Source organism: Tachypleus tridentatus, chromosome 7, assembly GCF_004210375.1.
Source record: "Tachypleus tridentatus isolate NWPU-2018 chromosome 7, ASM421037v1, whole genome shotgun sequence".
Classification (NCBI taxonomy): Eukaryota; Metazoa; Arthropoda; class Merostomata; order Xiphosura; family Limulidae; genus Tachypleus; species Tachypleus tridentatus.
This window is the reverse complement of record NC_134831.1, coordinates 110,887,838-110,905,518: the sequence shown is the minus strand read 5'-3', so window position 1 is coordinate 110,905,518 and position 17,681 is coordinate 110,887,838. Positions and strand designations below refer to the sequence as shown.

The 17,681-nt window shown below is 32.8% G+C and overlaps 1 protein-coding gene across 1 annotated transcript in view; it reads left to right on the top strand.

Annotated features, from left to right (window-relative positions):
• The window catches only part of LOC143257771 (glycine receptor subunit alpha-1-like), a 49,055-nt gene extending 34,890 nt beyond the window's left edge, over positions 1–14,165 (top strand). Inside the window, exons 7-8 of the mRNA XM_076516805.1 lie at positions 187–327; positions 13,986–14,165. Coding sequence (XP_076372920.1) covers positions 187–327; positions 13,986–14,165 — 321 coding nt within the window. The remainder of the gene's footprint in view (positions 1–186; positions 328–13,985) is intronic.
• Positions 14,166–17,681: the final 3,516 nt, after the last annotated feature.

Here is a 17,681-nt window from a genome sequence, read left to right as displayed (position 1 = left end):
AACATCCAACACGTTAGTTTAAAGAATGTAAACATTATACTACTTAACGTTCAACACTTTACTTTAAACGATGGACAAAACCTTGGTGTTCACTTTAAATATTATTATTTGAAAAATGTTGATCTGATGAATTAGAATGTATAATTTAAATATTATGTACGTAATTAAATAATGTTTTCATTTCAGGTTACAAGTATATATGGAAATACGAATGAACTGTTTAAAAGAAATAATACAATGCCACCTACCGGAACATTTCAACAATCCTCCGGCAAGATCAAAATCAGCTACAACACAATTGATCGTCTCTCCAGAATAATTTTCCCTGTAGGTTTTGTGATATTCTGCACCAGCTATTGTTTTATATATATTCCTCACTGAATTTAATCTGAACTAAACCACACCAACATTCATATAGATGTCCACCACCACTAGTCTCAGGCTTACAACATACTAAACTACAAGAACGTTTATATAGGAGTCCTGCAACACCAGTCTCAAACTTAGTACAAACTAACCAAACAAACCAACATTTATATAGCTGTCCTCCACCGCTAGTCTCAGGCTTAGTACAACATAAACCACATCAACATTTATATAGGTGTTTTCTACACTAGTCTCAGGCTTAGTACAAATTACACCACATCAACATTTATATAGTTATCCTTCAGTATTAGTCATCAGATAACTCCAAACTAAACCACATCAACATTTATATGGGTGTCCTCCATCACTAGTCTCAAGCTTAGTACAAATTAAACCACATCAACATTTATATGGGTGTCCTCCATCACTAGTCTCAAGCTTAGTACAAATTAAACCACATCAACATTTATATGGGTGTCCTCCATCACTAGTCTCAAGCCTAGTACAACCTAAACCACATCAACATTATAAATAGGTGTTTTCCACACTAGTCTCAACCTTAGTACAAATTAAACAACATCAATATTTATATAGTTATCCTTCACCACTAGTCCTCAGATAACTCCAAACTAAACCACATCAACATTTATATAGGTGTCCTCCATCACTAGTTTCAAGCTTACAACAAACTAAACCGCATCAACATTTATATAGGTGTCCTCCACCACTAGTCTCAGACTTAGTACAAACTAAAGGACATCAAAATTTGTATAGGTGTCCTCCATCACTAGTCTCAGACTTAGTACAAACTAAACCACATCAACATTTATATAGGTGTTTTCCACCCCTAGTCTTAGGCTTAGTACAACCTAAACCACACCAACATTTATATAGGCTTATAACAAACTAAACCACATCAACATTTATATAGGTGTCTTCCACCACTAGTCTCAGGCTTAGTACAAACCAAACCACACCAATATTTATATAGGTGTCCTCCATCACTAGTCTCAGACTTAGTACAAATTAAACCACATCAACATTTATATAGGTGTCCTCTACCAGTAGTCTCAGACTTAGTACAAAGTAAACCACATAAACATTTATATAGGTGTCCTCCATCACTAGTTTCAAGCTTAGTGCAAATTAAACCCCATCAACTTTTATATTGGTGTCCTCCACCAGTAGTCTCAGGCTTAGTACAACATAAACCACATCAACATTTATATAGGTGTTTTCTACACTAGTCTCAGGCTTAGTACAAATTAAACAACATCAACATTTATATAAGTATACTCTACCACTAGTCGTCAGATAACTCCAAACTAAACCACATCAACATTTATATAGGTGTTTTCCACACTAGTCTCAGACTTAGTACAAAGTAAACCACATAAACATTTATATAGGTGTCCTCCATCACTAGTTTCAAGCTTAGTGCAAATTAAACCCCATCAACTTTTATATTGGTGTCCTCCACCAGTAGTCTCAGGCTTAGTACAACATAAACCACATCAACATTTATATAGGTGTTTTCTACACTAGTCTCAGGCTTAGTACAAATTAAACAACATCAATATTTATATAGGTGTCCTCCACCACTTGTCGTCAGATAACTCCAAACTAAACCACATCAACATTTATATAGGTGTCCTCCATCACTAGTTTCAAGCTTAGTACAAATTAAATCACATCAACATTTATATAGGTGTCCTCTACTACTAGTCTCAGACTTAGTACAACTTAAACCACACCAACATTTATATAGGTGTCTTCCACCACTAGTCTCAGGCTTAGTACAAACTAAACCACACCAACATTTATATAGGTGTCCTCTACCACTAGTCTCAGACTTAGTACAAATTAATCCACAGCAACATTTATATAGGTGTCCTCCATCACTAGTTTCAAACGTAGTACAACCTAAACCACATCAACATTTATATAGGTGACCTCCATCACTTGTCTTAATCTTAGTACAAATTAAACCACATCAACATTTACATATTTATCCTTCTGTACTAGTCATCAGATAACTCCAGATTAAACAACATCAATATTTATATAGTTATCCTCCACCACAAGTCATCAGATAACTCCAAACTAAACCACATCAACATTTATATAGGTGTCCTCCATCACTAGTTTCAAGCTTAGTACAAATTAAACCACATCAACATTTATATAGGTGTCCTCCATCACTAGTCTCAAGCTTAGTACAAATTAAACAACATCAAGATTTATATAGATGTCCTCCATCACTAGTCTCAAGCTTAGTACAAATTAAACCACATCAACATTTATATAGGTGTCCTCCACCACTAGTCTCAGCCTTAGTACAAACTAAACCACATCAACATTATATAGGTGTTTTCCACCACTAGTCTTAGGCTTAGTACAACGTACACCACATCAACATTTATATAGGTGTCCTCCATCACTAGTTTCAGACTTAGTACAAATTAATCCACAGCGACATTTATATAGGTGTCCTCCATCACTAGTTTCAAGCTTAGTACAAATTAAACACTTTCAACATTTATATCGGTGTTCTCCACCACTAGTCTCAAGCCTAGTACAAACTAAACCACATCAACATTTATATGGGTGTCCTCCATCACTAGTCTCAAGCCTAGTACAACCTAAACCACATCAACATTATAAATAGGTGTTTTCCACACTAGTCTCAACCTTAGTACAAATTAAACCACATCAACATTTACATAGTTATCCTTCAGTACTAGTCATCAGATAACTCCAAATTAAACAACATCAATATTTATATAGTTATCCTCCACCACTAGGCGTCCTATAACTCCAAACTAAACCACATCAACATTTATATAGGTGTCCTCCATCACTAGTCTCAAGCTTAGTACAAACTAAACCATATCAGCATTTATATAGTTATCCTCCACCACAAGTCGTCAGATAACTTTAAACTAAACCACGATAATATTTCTATAAGTGTCCTTCAGAACTAGTCTTCAGCTTAATACAAACTAAAACCCACCAATATGTATATAGGTGTTCTCTACCACTAGTCTTCTGCTGTCAATGATTTGTTTAATATGAACTGAACCACATTAACATTTAACTCAGTGTCCTCCACTATTAGCTGTAAGCTTAGTTCAAACTAAACCACACCAACCTTTAACTCAATGTCCTCCACTGTTAGCTGTCAGTTTAATACAAACTTAATAACACCATTATTTATACTATTGTCCTCCACCATCAGTCGTCAACTGGTTTTATGTTTGTTATTCTGTTCACTACTTAGGTATTGTACTGAATCAACGTGTTTAAACTATACAGAGGAAAGTCCCACCATATTGAAGATTGGACATGATCTTAAATTATCGAGTTGTGATTACGAACTATATTCGAGGTTTGGTGTTTCAACTAAACGTTTCCTTCATCAGTATCGTGTCAAGTCTCACCAGTAATATTATTAACTGTTTATGAAGTCCAGAGATCAATTTGTAGAGTAACATCTTGGCATATTTTCCACAAACCATATACTATGAGCTTCTAGGCTTCTAATGTCATGTTTCAAAAAAGCCAGAGTTGCTGAAACTGAAAGTTAAATGGTATTGCTTAAATGGAAGTCACGTAATTCAACTTAATCACCCACGTTGTTCAGAGAAGTTGATAAAACAACTGTTACAACTTATGAACATTTTATCTTTTGAGCCTTTATTAGCTTTAAATCTTGGTTTGGTAACAATACCATGTTATATGCCGAGCTTTATCGTAATGAATTTTAGAGTCAAAAGGTTCATTTTCGTAATCAGGCTTTACTTTGATGAAATTTTTTCAATTGACTGGGTTAGTATGGTTTTGAAGCCTTTTGCTGTGCGAAACTTGAACGAATTTTCCACTTGTATAGAGAACATTCAAGTGAGGTGTTACATTTTGGCTCGTTTTCGTTTAAAAAATCTCGCTGCGTATATATGTTATTTTGGTAACTAATTGTAGCATGAATAGAGTGGAACAATACACGGTGTTGATGTATAGTATCTGCCAGTCAGGACTCGCAACTGTAAACTTTTGGTTTTGTAATTTTAACAATGCAGATTGTATAGTAAAGTTAGTTCACAATAATGTAGTCTGTAATACATTGATTTCAACAAACTCTAAGATGTTTAAAAGGTTTATTTTCAATTACAATACATCACACAAATATATATATATATATAACTGCTTAATAGTCACCTGAAGGAACATCAAAACCTTAAGAATTAGCCAACGTCAGATCAAACAATATTATTCTAATCACGTGCTTTATATAGTACACATCAGCGAGCGTCAGATCGGTCAGTGTTCTTTACAATGTGCCTTGTTTAGTTCACACCAGCGTCAGATCGGCCACTGTTTCTCTAATCAATTTTCTTGTTCAATGATTACTCTTATATTTACAAGCTCCCCCCTCACGTCAAATTTTCAGACATAAGCAAAGGTTATTAAATTTAAGATCGATAAAAAAAGTGTTTGCTTTTTTCACGGTACAATAAAATACCTCGAAGAACTAATTAATGAGAGAAAACTGCTAATTTCGAATAGGGATATAACACATAAATTTTATAAATTTTTAACAATGCATTTTTAATTGCTACAACTCGACAACAACAAGTTTAGCCCTCAATTAAGCATAAATTCGCGTGCTGGCAGTATACACAAACATGTATCTAAACGCATTGTTTAATAACGTTCACGGTTGAACACTTGAGTTTACATTTGGAAAGTTACCAACAACTACTAACCACAGACAAATATGAAAACCATAATTAGATTATTAAAAATTTCACTTAATATACGAGAATATCAAAATGAATTAACTAGATAGACCAGACAAACAGTTTCAAAGGTAACTAAAGAATTAACCAATGTTGTGTTTCGACTTCTCTTCCTAAACTTTCTCTTTCTGCAATAGACGAGAGAAGAAAACCTGTTAACCTGCAGCTAAAGTGGTGATCACAAGATGAATTGTAGTTTTGTGTATTGTTCAGAGAAATATAGAATTATAAACAGATATTTCTTCAAACAACCATTCCACTTACTAAGTTGTAAACAAAAACAAAACAGAGTGTATAACAGGTAAATGGCACAACAAACACCTAAAGTTTAGGATTACGGCAGTAAAACGTGGTTAAAATATTCCGTATAAAAAAACATACCAGAAAATAAAACTGTGATGTGGTTCCTAACCAATAAAGATACCAGCTTGTAGTTGACAAAACATTAACACATATGCCACCCACTAAATTATGAAATACATAAATAAACCTCGCAAATTTATATGCAAATACGGCTCGTTTGGGTTGAGAAATATTTTACATAGAAGAGCGAACAACCTTCTTCGGTCATCATCAGGTTCACAAAGAAAGAGGTAACTGACCGGAAGCTGACCACATGTTTGAAAGGGGTTGTGTAACTGTGTGTCGAAATGTAGAGGGCGGTATTAGATGTTTGAATATAATTTTATTTATTTTATTATATTAATATAGGTATAAAGGCGTTCCTTTATATTGGTTTATTTTGGGTTTAAGTTGTTGTATAAGTAAGGCTTCTTTAATTTTGCGTTTGTTTATGTTTGTTTCTTTATTTAGTATTTGAGTGTTTTCTATGGTTATGTTGTGTTTATTTGACTTGCAGTGTTCGAAAATGTGTGAAGGTGACTTTTTTATGTTCTTTGAATCTGGTTTCCATTTTTCTACTTATTTCTCCAATATAGAAGTCGTGGCAGTTATCACATTGTATTTTATAAATAATGTTGGTGTGGTGTTTGTCAGTGTAGTTTTTACATAGTATAGACCTCAGTTTTGTGCCTGGTTTTTTGAATAAATTTGTTATTAACTGGAATGTCATATTTTGTTACTAATTTTTGCCAAATGTTGGTTATTTGTTTGCTGATGTCAGGAATATATGGTATACAGCAGTATATGGTTTCGTGGATTTTTTATTCGTGAGCTGTATTTACTTTAGTTGGTTGATTTTGCTTTCTGTCTAGGTGTGTGCGTATAATGTTTTCTACGGTTTGTGGAGGAAACTTATTGATGTTGATGAAGTATTGTTTTATTTTGTCTAATTCATCGTTAATTTTATCTGGTGAGCATAGTTTTATGGCTGTGTTTATTTGGTTTCTTAGTATGTTGAGTTTTTGTTTTGTTTCATGTGCTGAGAGACAAGGAATGTATAGTCCAGTATGGGTGATTTTTCGGTGGATTTCTGTTTTGAATTGTGTGTCAGTTCTTGTAATTTTGAGGTTAAGAAATGATATTTGATTGCTTTCTTCCTGTTCACATGTGAAGTTAATGTTGGGATGTATAGAGTTAATGTGATTGAAAAAATTAAGTATGTGTTCTGTAGATTTGAATCCCGCAACCGTGTCATCTACATATCTGTACCAGTATAGCGGTGGATGTAATGCTGTGTTAAATGCTTGTGTTTCAACTTGTGTCATAAAAATATTGGCTAGAACTGGTGATGCTGGGTTGCCCATGCTTAGGCCATTTGTTTGTATATAGGTTTGGTTGTTGAACATGAAGTTTGTCTTTATCGTGGTGAATTCTATGAGGGTTGCTAACTGGTTACTGGGAATTTCTATAGTTGGGTTAGGGTCTCGGATATAGAGTTCTAAGGCTATCTTGCAGGCTTCAGTGGTTGGAACTTCTGTAAAGAGGGATATAACATCGAATCTGGCCATTAAGGCTTTATGATTAAGTTGATTTAGATTAGACTTGAAATTAAAAGAGTCTTTGATGAATGAGCTGGCTGATGTTACATATTTGGAGAATGCCCATGCTATGTATTTACCAAGATTGTAATTAAACGATGTGGACCAATAATGTCCACATAGTAATCGTTATTAAGCATTAAAGCTGCGTAATGGACGAAACAAGTTTATAAAAAATACACTGTATCATTTTCGAAAGAGCTAATATCTTACTGACGAAATATATCTATATATGTGGCGTTAGCACGTTTTAAATAAAAAATTAAACCATTTTCTCTCCACACTGTTACACGTGATATCATAAGCATGTTTAAACTAGTAGATCCTTAATTAAATCTGAGATGAAAATGAAAACAATATTTTATTAAAACTTATTTATGTGCATTAAACTTGAGAATTTAAACACGTTGTCTACAAAATTAATAACAGTCTGTGCAATTGTAAGTAACTAAAAAGAACAATTTTGGAATTTTTAAAAAAGTTTAGTCCTCAGTCTCTCGCATCTACAAAGAAATTAACAGTAAAAGTCACACGGTGTGAAATGTGAAATATATTATACACACGACATTACTGATAACTGTTTGTTTGTTACAAAATTCTAGTCTGAAACCCCGCCATGGTAACATGTGATATAAGATTTATATAAATGTATCTAAATAATTTCAATTTTTTATACCTTCAAAATAATTAGAAAATAAAAGTTGTTCTGATAAAAATTTAACACATTTATTTCTCTGAATTAAACTCCATTTTAACAGACAACTGAATATTTTAATAAAAGTGTTTTTAGATTCCAGTCTTATCTGTAAGTTACCACGTTCCCAGTATAACGGAATATGATTGATTTAATTCATCCAAAGGTTTTCAATGGTTTAACTTGCAAGTCTATTTTCTGGGTTTCTTACGTGATATTTGTGGACGTTCATACGAATTCTAAATATCACCGTATGCCTCACATAATTTTCCTCGTAAGCTCGATAGGTTAGCTTTGTTTGTTTGTTTGTTTTTTGAATTTCGCGCAAAGCTACCCAAGGGTTGTCTTTGCTAGCCGTCCCTAATTTAGCAGTGTAAGACCAGAGAGAAGGCAGCTAGTCATCACCACCCACCGCCAACTCTTGGGCTACTCTTTTACCAATGAATAGTGGGATTGACGGTAACATTATAATACCCCCACGGCTGAAAGGGCGTGCATGTTTAGTGAGACCGGGATTCTAACCCGCGACCCTCGGATTACGAGTCGAACGCCTTAACCTACCTGGCCATGCCGGGCCCGATAGGTTAGCATACTGTTAAAAAGGCAAATTCTTTAATGACAGTTGAAAGTTTGAAATACTTTCCTGTGTAAACACTTAATAGCTTTATTTTTCCAATTACTATTGAAACATATTTGACATCTACCATCTTCTCAAGTTTCAATACCTTTAAATTTCATTTTCTTAACTATTTAAATTTTTTATAGGTTTACGATAAACTGATATTAATAGAATGTCTTACATAATGGAAAATTCTGGGTACATAAGTGAATTAGTTAAGCGTTCCTCTACGAGGCCTAATAAGCATAAACCATGCTTTTGTCATTACAATTTCAAAGGGAGACCTATCTTTACTAACAAATGACTCATTGCTCGGAGTCGAACTGCAGCAACTGGAGTTATAAAGACAAACAGGACTTAAACGACAGAGGAAACTGCCTTTCCACCAATTCACATTAAATAAAGGTAGTCGTATATGAGCGACAATTGGGCAGTCTTGTGGCTGCCCTACCAATATTTTTCAATGTTTACGTACATTTAAGGCAAAACAAAAATGCATATTTGGTTTGTAATTTATTACTGTTGACAGTATTCATTAAACTACACGCATAACGGACTATTGTTACTGCTAAACGCGTCGTATTAAAACTAGGCTTATCCCAGTCTTATGTTAACTTTTGTTGATTAGATCTGTAATAAACGATGTTTAGATCTAACAAAGTTACGTGACATCTAACATAAGAACTATATGTGTGAGTTACCACAGCTGCAATTTCTGAAATTGAAATACACGTTTCTGTATTGTGTAAGTTCTCATTGTAACTTACAAATTGAACAGTTCATTCAATCTAGAGGTTTCACCCTATGTATTTTTTCGGCCAAAAGTAATGTGATATATTTTTTTAATACACGCAGTTAACTTTCCTTTCCTAGAAGTGTGTATTTGATGTATGCCTTTATAATATTGGTTTTTAATAATTGTGATTGCGTAGATCTAAATTTTACTCTGTTATACTAATTAGATAGATCTAAGCCTATTATTAGTACTAGTTAAGCAACAAATGTATACCCACAGCTGATAACATTGGGTTTAGTGGTTAAAGTTGCAATCGTCTGACATGCTTAAACCTGTCTAATTATATTTTAAAAATGTATCAAGAAGTAACTTTTAAATGCATGTATATAAAGATAAGAACCGATGTAGGCTTATTTAGTTTAGAAATCTTAGATGATTATGTATATGACAAGAATTGTTGACATCTAAGTTACCATGGTTACTAGTCAAGTTAGGCTACATCCATAAAAAAAGTGGGTTGACCTAACCTAACAAATATACTGAGTCTCTATAATATCTAAACCGTTTCCGACGGTAAGTTTATTAACTCGTATCTGTGATAAAACCTGTTTCATAACATAATTGCACTAAAATATTAATTAATTTGCTTCAATAATTAATATCTGCTCTAGTTTCAACGTTGCTTCAATAATTGTTAGATCGACTGGTAATGATTGCTACAAAATTTAACATCAACCTCTTAATACACTCCTATAACAAATATGTACACTCCATCCTCAAGTTTATGATCCAAAGGTTTCATTCATACCATGTTTATGGTAGCACTGGGCTAGTACATTGAGGCCGTGAGTCCTAATGTTTCATACGAGAAATACTGTTTCCAGTTAAGTTTCTGTACTATGAAATTATATTTCGCATATCTCTCTTTCACTAGCGGTCTAAATGAACGTTTTAGATAAAGTAAAAATAATTCCCAGTTTATCTTGTCTGTAATGACTATTTTGGAGGTTATAAAACAAAATGGTTAATTATTATGCTTTATTATTACCGTTTCATTTTTAAACAGATATTTTCCGATGCTATCCACTGTGGATGTAATGTTCGTATATTTATGCTTTAATCATGATACCAGACAATTAGAAAACTAAATAAATGATTTCACTCAAGAAACAGTGATTAAATATCTTCGCTAATTTTTACGCGTATAATGATATTAATACAGATAAAACTACTCTAACTGTGTTATCCATTACAGTTTTATAAAAACGTATAACTTCTAAGCACTGTATTTGTTCCCATGACAAATTACCCCCTATTGATGAATACAATTTACCTTAAAAAACAAAAAAGTATTTTTTTATATTAAACCAAGAACCTTCAATAAATCATTGGAGTAAATCTTTCATCTAATAATTTAAGTTGTTGTTGTTGTTATTTTTCAAATAATATCTTATAGCTACTATTATTAACTTGTGTTCAGTATTACAATAAAATTAATATCTTATAGCTGCTATAATTAATTTGTGTTCAGTATTACAATAAAATTAATATCTTATAGCTACTATTATGAACTTGTGTTCAGTATTACAATAAAATTAATATCTTATAGCTGCTATAATTAACTTGTGTTCAGTATTACAATAAAATTAATATCTTATAGCTACTATAATTAACTTGTGTTCAGTATTACAATAAAATTAATATCTTATAGCTACTATTATTAACTTGTGTTCAGTATTACAATAAAATTAATATCTTATAGCTGCTATAATTAACTTGTGTTCAGTATTACAATAAAATTAATATCTTATAGCTGCTATAATTAACTTGTGTTCAGTATTACAATAAAATTAATATCTTATAGCTGCTATAATTAACTTGTGTTCAGTATTACAATAAAATTAATATCTTATAGCTGCTATAATTAACTTGTGTTCAGTATTACAATAAAATTAATATCTTATAGCTGCTATAATTAACTTGTGTTCAGTATTACAATAAAATTAATATCTTATAGCTACTATAATTAACTTGTGTACTCTATTAGAATAAAATTAATATCTTATAGCTATTAAAATTAATTTATGTACTGTATTAGAATAAAATTAATATCTTATAGCTACTATAATTAACTTATGTACTGTATTAGAATAACATAACGTATAACAGTATGATTAATTTGTGTTCAGGATTAGAAACAAAGCCAATTACGTCAGAAGTAAGTGGTAAAATATTTTGTAAGTTTGACGAAATTCATATAATCCTTTATGTAAATCCTATTTATATAAGACTTAATGTGATGATTGAACAACAACTGAACTTGTTCAATTCATTTATATATTCTCACTTTTCAGTTTAGAAAAATCAAATTTTTATCCCACTTATTGTAAATTTTGTGTAACATTTTTTGCTTTATCATTTAAAGTATTTTACCTGAGGTATGCAAAGCTTACATTATATCATCTTTTTACATATGTATTTTATGAAGTAGCCACACTCAACAAAATATTTGTTTTTGTTGGGCAAACTAACTATTCTAAGACGTTTTTGTTTGTTTTGATTTTAGGTAATATAATTTTTACAAATATTTAATTTTTCCTCAAACAAGTTCTAATTTATTATTTTCATTACAACTCTGAGTAATAATGCCATTATTTAATATTTGTCCTGATATCGTTATACGTACAAGTTGTATTTGTATAAATCTGGTACAGAGAAATTATACAAATTAAATATTTTAGCCTCAGTATATGTCAGTCCCTAGCTACACTTTGTTTTGTAATCCAATCTTTCATCATCATTCTGAGATAAGCCAAGCATTACTTGGTAATATTGTGCGCAGCCCCAATCGTAATTATTTGATTCTTGATAATGTGAGCTGAGTTGATATAAAACGTTATGTTAAACCTGGGAATTTCAAACAGAATCAAACGTTATTTTCTCTTCTTTTTTTCAACCATAACACTGTAGTGAAAAGCTACAGATTACTGAAAAGCTACCTAAAGACAACCTGACCAATACAAGAAAATTTATTATCCTAGACATTCGTGATGACGAGAAAACCCATTTGTAGCGAAAAAAATTATATGTTTAAACAGCTTGTATGGGCAGAGAGACCACTCATCGTCACCAACCTGACGATGACCGATGTAGGTCGAAACGTTGTTCGCTCCTCCACTAGTGGTTTCTCTATCCATACCAGCCGTATTTAAATATATAATTTTTTATCCTAGACATTATAAATTGATACAAACAATGTAAAAATAGAACCATCTTTAGAATGTGGGTATAGGATCTAACTTTACTTGCTTTAACACATTTAGAAACTACATCAAATATACTTGTATAAATAAAACGTGGAACTAATTCCGTCTATAAGGAAGAAGAGGTGATTATTTGTGTTTAATTAATACGGCTGTTCTGAACATTAGAATAAACTGAATCTGTCTATAAGAAAGAAGAGGTGATTATTTTTGTTTAATTAATACGGCTGTTCTGAACATTAGAATAAACTGAATCTGTCTATAAGGAAGAAGAGGTGATTATTTGTGTTTAATTAATACGGCTGTTCTGAACATTAGAATAAACTGGATCTGTCTATAAGGAAGAAGAGGTGATTATCTGTGTTTAATTAATACGGCTGTTCTGAACATTAGAATAAACTGGATCTGTCTATAAGAAAGAAGAGGTGATTATCTGTGTTTAATTAATACGGCTGTTCTGAACATTAGAATAAACTGAATCTGTCTATAAGGAAGAAGAGGTGATTATTTGTGTTTAATTAATACGGCTGTTCTGAACATTAGAATAAACTGAATCTGTCTATAATGAAGAAGAGGTGATTATTTGTGTTTAATTAATACGGCTGTTCTGAACATTAGAATAAACTGAATCTGTCTATAAGGAAGAAGAGGTGATTATTTGTGTTTAATTAATACGGCTGTTCTGAACATTAGAATAAACTGAATCTGTCTATAAGGAAGAAGAGGTGATTATTTGTGTTTAATTAATACGGCTGTTCTGAACATTAGAATAAACTGAATCTGTCTATAAGGAAGAAGAGGTGATTATTTGTGTTTAATTAATACGGCTGTTCTGAACATTAGAATAAACTGGATCTGTCTATAAGGAAGAAGAGGTGATTATCTGTGTTTAATTAATACGGCTGTTCTGAACATTAGAATAAACTGAATCTGTCTATAAGGAAGAAGAGGTGATTATTTTTGTTTAATTAATACGGCTGTTCTGAACATTAGAATAAACTGAATCTGTCTATAAGAAAGAAGAGGTGATTATTTTTGTTTAATTAATACGGCTGTTCTGAACATTAGAATAAACTGAATCTGTCTATAATGAAGAAGAGGTGATTATCTGTGTTTAATTAATACGGCTGTTCTGAACATTAGAATAAACTGAATCTGTCTACAAGGAAGAAGAGGTGATTATTTGTCTACAATTTCATACTGTGAAGTTTGATTTTTTAATTCCTTTTTTTCGAAAATTTAACCTTGGAAAGCGAAAACATGTAGCTGATGGCACAAACTATTTTGCTTTAATTTTACGGAAATGTGTGTGTTCGTTTCAGGTTGAGCAAACTGTACGTTTCAAACAATAGGTTTTCTACCTGTAAGGAACATATTGATGGTTTAACAGTGAATGAAGCTGACAATACATCTTACGACGAAAAGCTAACGAAATAGTTATCAATTAGATTTATAATGGCTCGGAGCAGCTATCAAATAGCGAAGGCTACAATTACGCCGAGATTTCTTGAGAATGAATCAACTATAGAGAAGAGGAAATATCAGTGTTGTTTTTAACGAGTTTGTTCTAGTCCTTCGCTTGCTCTCCTTCTGTGAAAGCTGTGTCGCTGTATACTTCTCCTGGACTACTTTCTGAAAGTTCGGACCTCATGCGAGTAGTACCTCACATGTTTCCTCATGAGGCCCGTGTCCTCGTCCTTCCTGGTCCCCTTGTACGAGTTCAGGAATCCCATCAGTCCAGTCGAGGCTAGGAAAAGTCAGAACGTAACCACCTATAAACCTTGGAGTGTTCTATTCAAAAAGACCCACCTATAAACCTTGTAGTGTTCTATTCAAGAAGACCCACCTATAAACCTTGTAGTGTTCTATTCAAGAAGACCCACCTATAAACCTTGGAGTGTTCTATTCAAGAAGACCCACCTATAAACCTTGGAGTGTTCTATTCAAGAAGACCCACCTATAAACCTTGTAGTGTTCTATTCAAGAAGACCCACCTATAAACCTTGGGTGTTCTATTCAAGAAGACCCACCTATAAACCTTGTAGTGTTCTATTCAAGAAGACCCACCTATAAACCTTGTAGTGTTCTATTCAAGAAGACCCACCTATAAACTTTGGAGTGTTCTATTCAAGAAGACCCACCTATAAACTTTGTAGTGTTCTATTCAAGAAGACCCACCTATAAACCTTGGAGTGTTCTATTCAAGAAGACCCACCTATAAACCTTGGAGTGTTCTATTCAAGAAGACCCACCTATAAACCTTGGAGTGTTCTATTCAAGAAGACTTCGTCTACTTGTACCTGAATCGAAACTTCGTGGTTTTTGTCACTTGTGTGTGGTTTGCTTTACTTGTTGTTATGTCCGGCTTACATAAACCTCATATTAAAATATGCATACAAAGGTGATCTCTTCTTATTTAGTATACTCTCTAACGCAGAGTTTCTTAATATTTACATAATAAGTATTAGATTCATTTTACACTTATCTGATGAATTCCGGTAGTAGGACAGACCTTGATTATTGAGCTAACAATAAGGTGTTTTCTTGCGGTGAACGTCATGACACATGTGCAATATCAAATAACACTTTTCACATCATCTACGATCTCTCTACATGAATATATTAATAACTAATCCTTTCAGCTGCTAAACTATAATGTTACTATTTAACATTTAGACGGCTTTAACATGTTCAGAAATTAAAGTTACTTTGTGTGATGTGATCCCCAGTAATCACGTTACGTTAAACTCTACAGTTACTGGCGGGGTTCATAGTCCCCAGTAATCACGTGATGTTGAAATCTAGAGTTACTGGCGGGGTCCATATCCCTTCCGTAATCACGTCATGTTGAATCCTGCAGTTACTGGTGGAGCCCATACCCCCTCAGTAATCACGTGATGTTGAGCTCTCGGAATTATTGGTGGAGCCCATACCCCCTCAGTAATCATGTGATGTTGAGCTCTCGGAATTACTGGTGGAGCCCATACCCCCTCAGTAATCACGTGATGTTGAGCTCTCGGAATTATTGGTGGAGCCCATACCCCCTCAGTAATCACGTGATGTTGAGCTCTCGGAATTACTGGTGGAGCCCATAACCCCTCAGTAATCACGTGATGTTGAACTCTTGGAATTACTGGTGGGGTTCCTGTCCCTCGATTTCTTAAGAGTATTTTTCTAAGTTTTTTATGATCCAAATTAACTGTTATCCGTTGTGTTAATAAGTGAATCACAGATGGAGTCTCTCTAGTGCTTTACATATAAAATATATGATCTGACTAGAGTTGTCGGATATTTCTTTATACTCAATACCTTACACATACTCAATACGAGAACCTCACCAGCACTTAACACTATAAAAAACAAGTTGATATGAAGGTTTAAACAAGTCGGTAATTTGAGAGGGTTGTATATGCGTGAAAATGAAACCTGACATATTTATGGTTAAGATCAAGCATAGTACCTGAGTAGCGAATGATGCTGTGACCGGCCAACCACAACGCTGCATACACTATTAGCGAGAGAAAACACAATACTACTTTACTACTATATATGCTGTGTTTCATACTATGAATCAGGACTGAAGTTCTACTTTATTACTATATATGCTATATGAATCAGGACTGAAGTTCTACTTTATTACTGTGTTTCATACTATGAATCAGGACTGAAGTTCTACTTTACTACTATATATGCTGTGTTTCATACTATGAATAAACACTGAAGTTCTACTTTACTACTATATATGCTGTGTTTCATACTATGAATCAGACTATTATATATGCTGTGTTTGTACTGAAGTTCTACTTTACTATATATGCTGTTTCATACTATGAATCATGAAGTTCTACTACTATTATATATGCTGTGTTTCATACTATGAATCAGGACTGAAGTTCTACTTTACTACTATATATGCTGTGTTTCATACTATGAATCAAACTGAAGTTCTACTTTATATGCTGTGTATATGAATGCTGTGTTCTACATTACTATATATATGCTGTGTTTCATACTATGAATCAACACAGAAGTTCTATTTACTACTATATATGCTGTGTTTCAACCTATGAATCAAGACAGAAGTTCTACTTTACTACTATATATGCTGTGTTTCATACTATGAATCAACACAGAAGTTCTACTTTACTACTATATATGCTGTGTTTCATACTATGAATCAGGACTGAAGTTCTACTTTACTACTATATATGCTGTGTTTCATACTCATGAATCAACACTGAAGTTCTACTTTACTACTATATGCTGTGTTTCATACTATGAATCAGGACTGAAGTTCTAATTTATTACTATATATGCTGTGTTTCATACTCATGAATCAGGACTGAAGTTCTACTTTACTACTATATATGCTGTATGTTTCATACTCATGAATAAACACAGAAGTTCTACTTTACTACTATATATGCTGTGTTTCATACTATGAACTAAAAACTGAAGTTCTACTCTTTACTACTATATATGCTGTGTTTCATACTATGAATCAGACTGAAGTTCTACTCTTACTACTATATAATGCTGTGTTCTATACTCATGAATCTGTGAACTGAAGTTCTACTTTACTACTATATATAAGCTGTGTTTCATACTATGAATAAACACAGAAGTTCCCACTACTCACAATATATATGCTGTGGCTCATACGTGTTTCACTCTATGAATCAGGACTAAAGTTCTATCTTACTACTATATATGCTGTGTTTCATACTATGAATAATGACAGAAGTTCTACTCTACTACTTATATATGCTGTGTTTCATACTCATTGAATAAAACACAGAAGTTCTACTCTTTATTACTATATATACTGTTTTATACCTATAATGAACCAGGACTGAAGCTCTACTCTTACTACTATATATGCTGTGTTTCATACTATGAATAAACACAGAAGTTCTAACTTTACTACTATATATGCTGTGTTTCATACTATGAATCAATACTGAAGTTCTATTTTACTACTATATATGCTGTGCTTCATACTATGAATCAGGACTGAAGTTCTACTTTACTACTATATATGCTGTGTTTTCATACTATGAATCAACACAGAAGTTCTACTTTACTACTATATATGCTGTGTTTTATACTATGAATCAACACTGAAGTTCTACTTGACTACTATATATATGCTGTGTTTCATACTATGAATCAGGACTGAAGTTCTACTTTACTACTATATATGCTGTGTTTCATACTATGAATCAAGACTGAAGTTCTACTTTTACTACTATATATGCTGTGTTTCA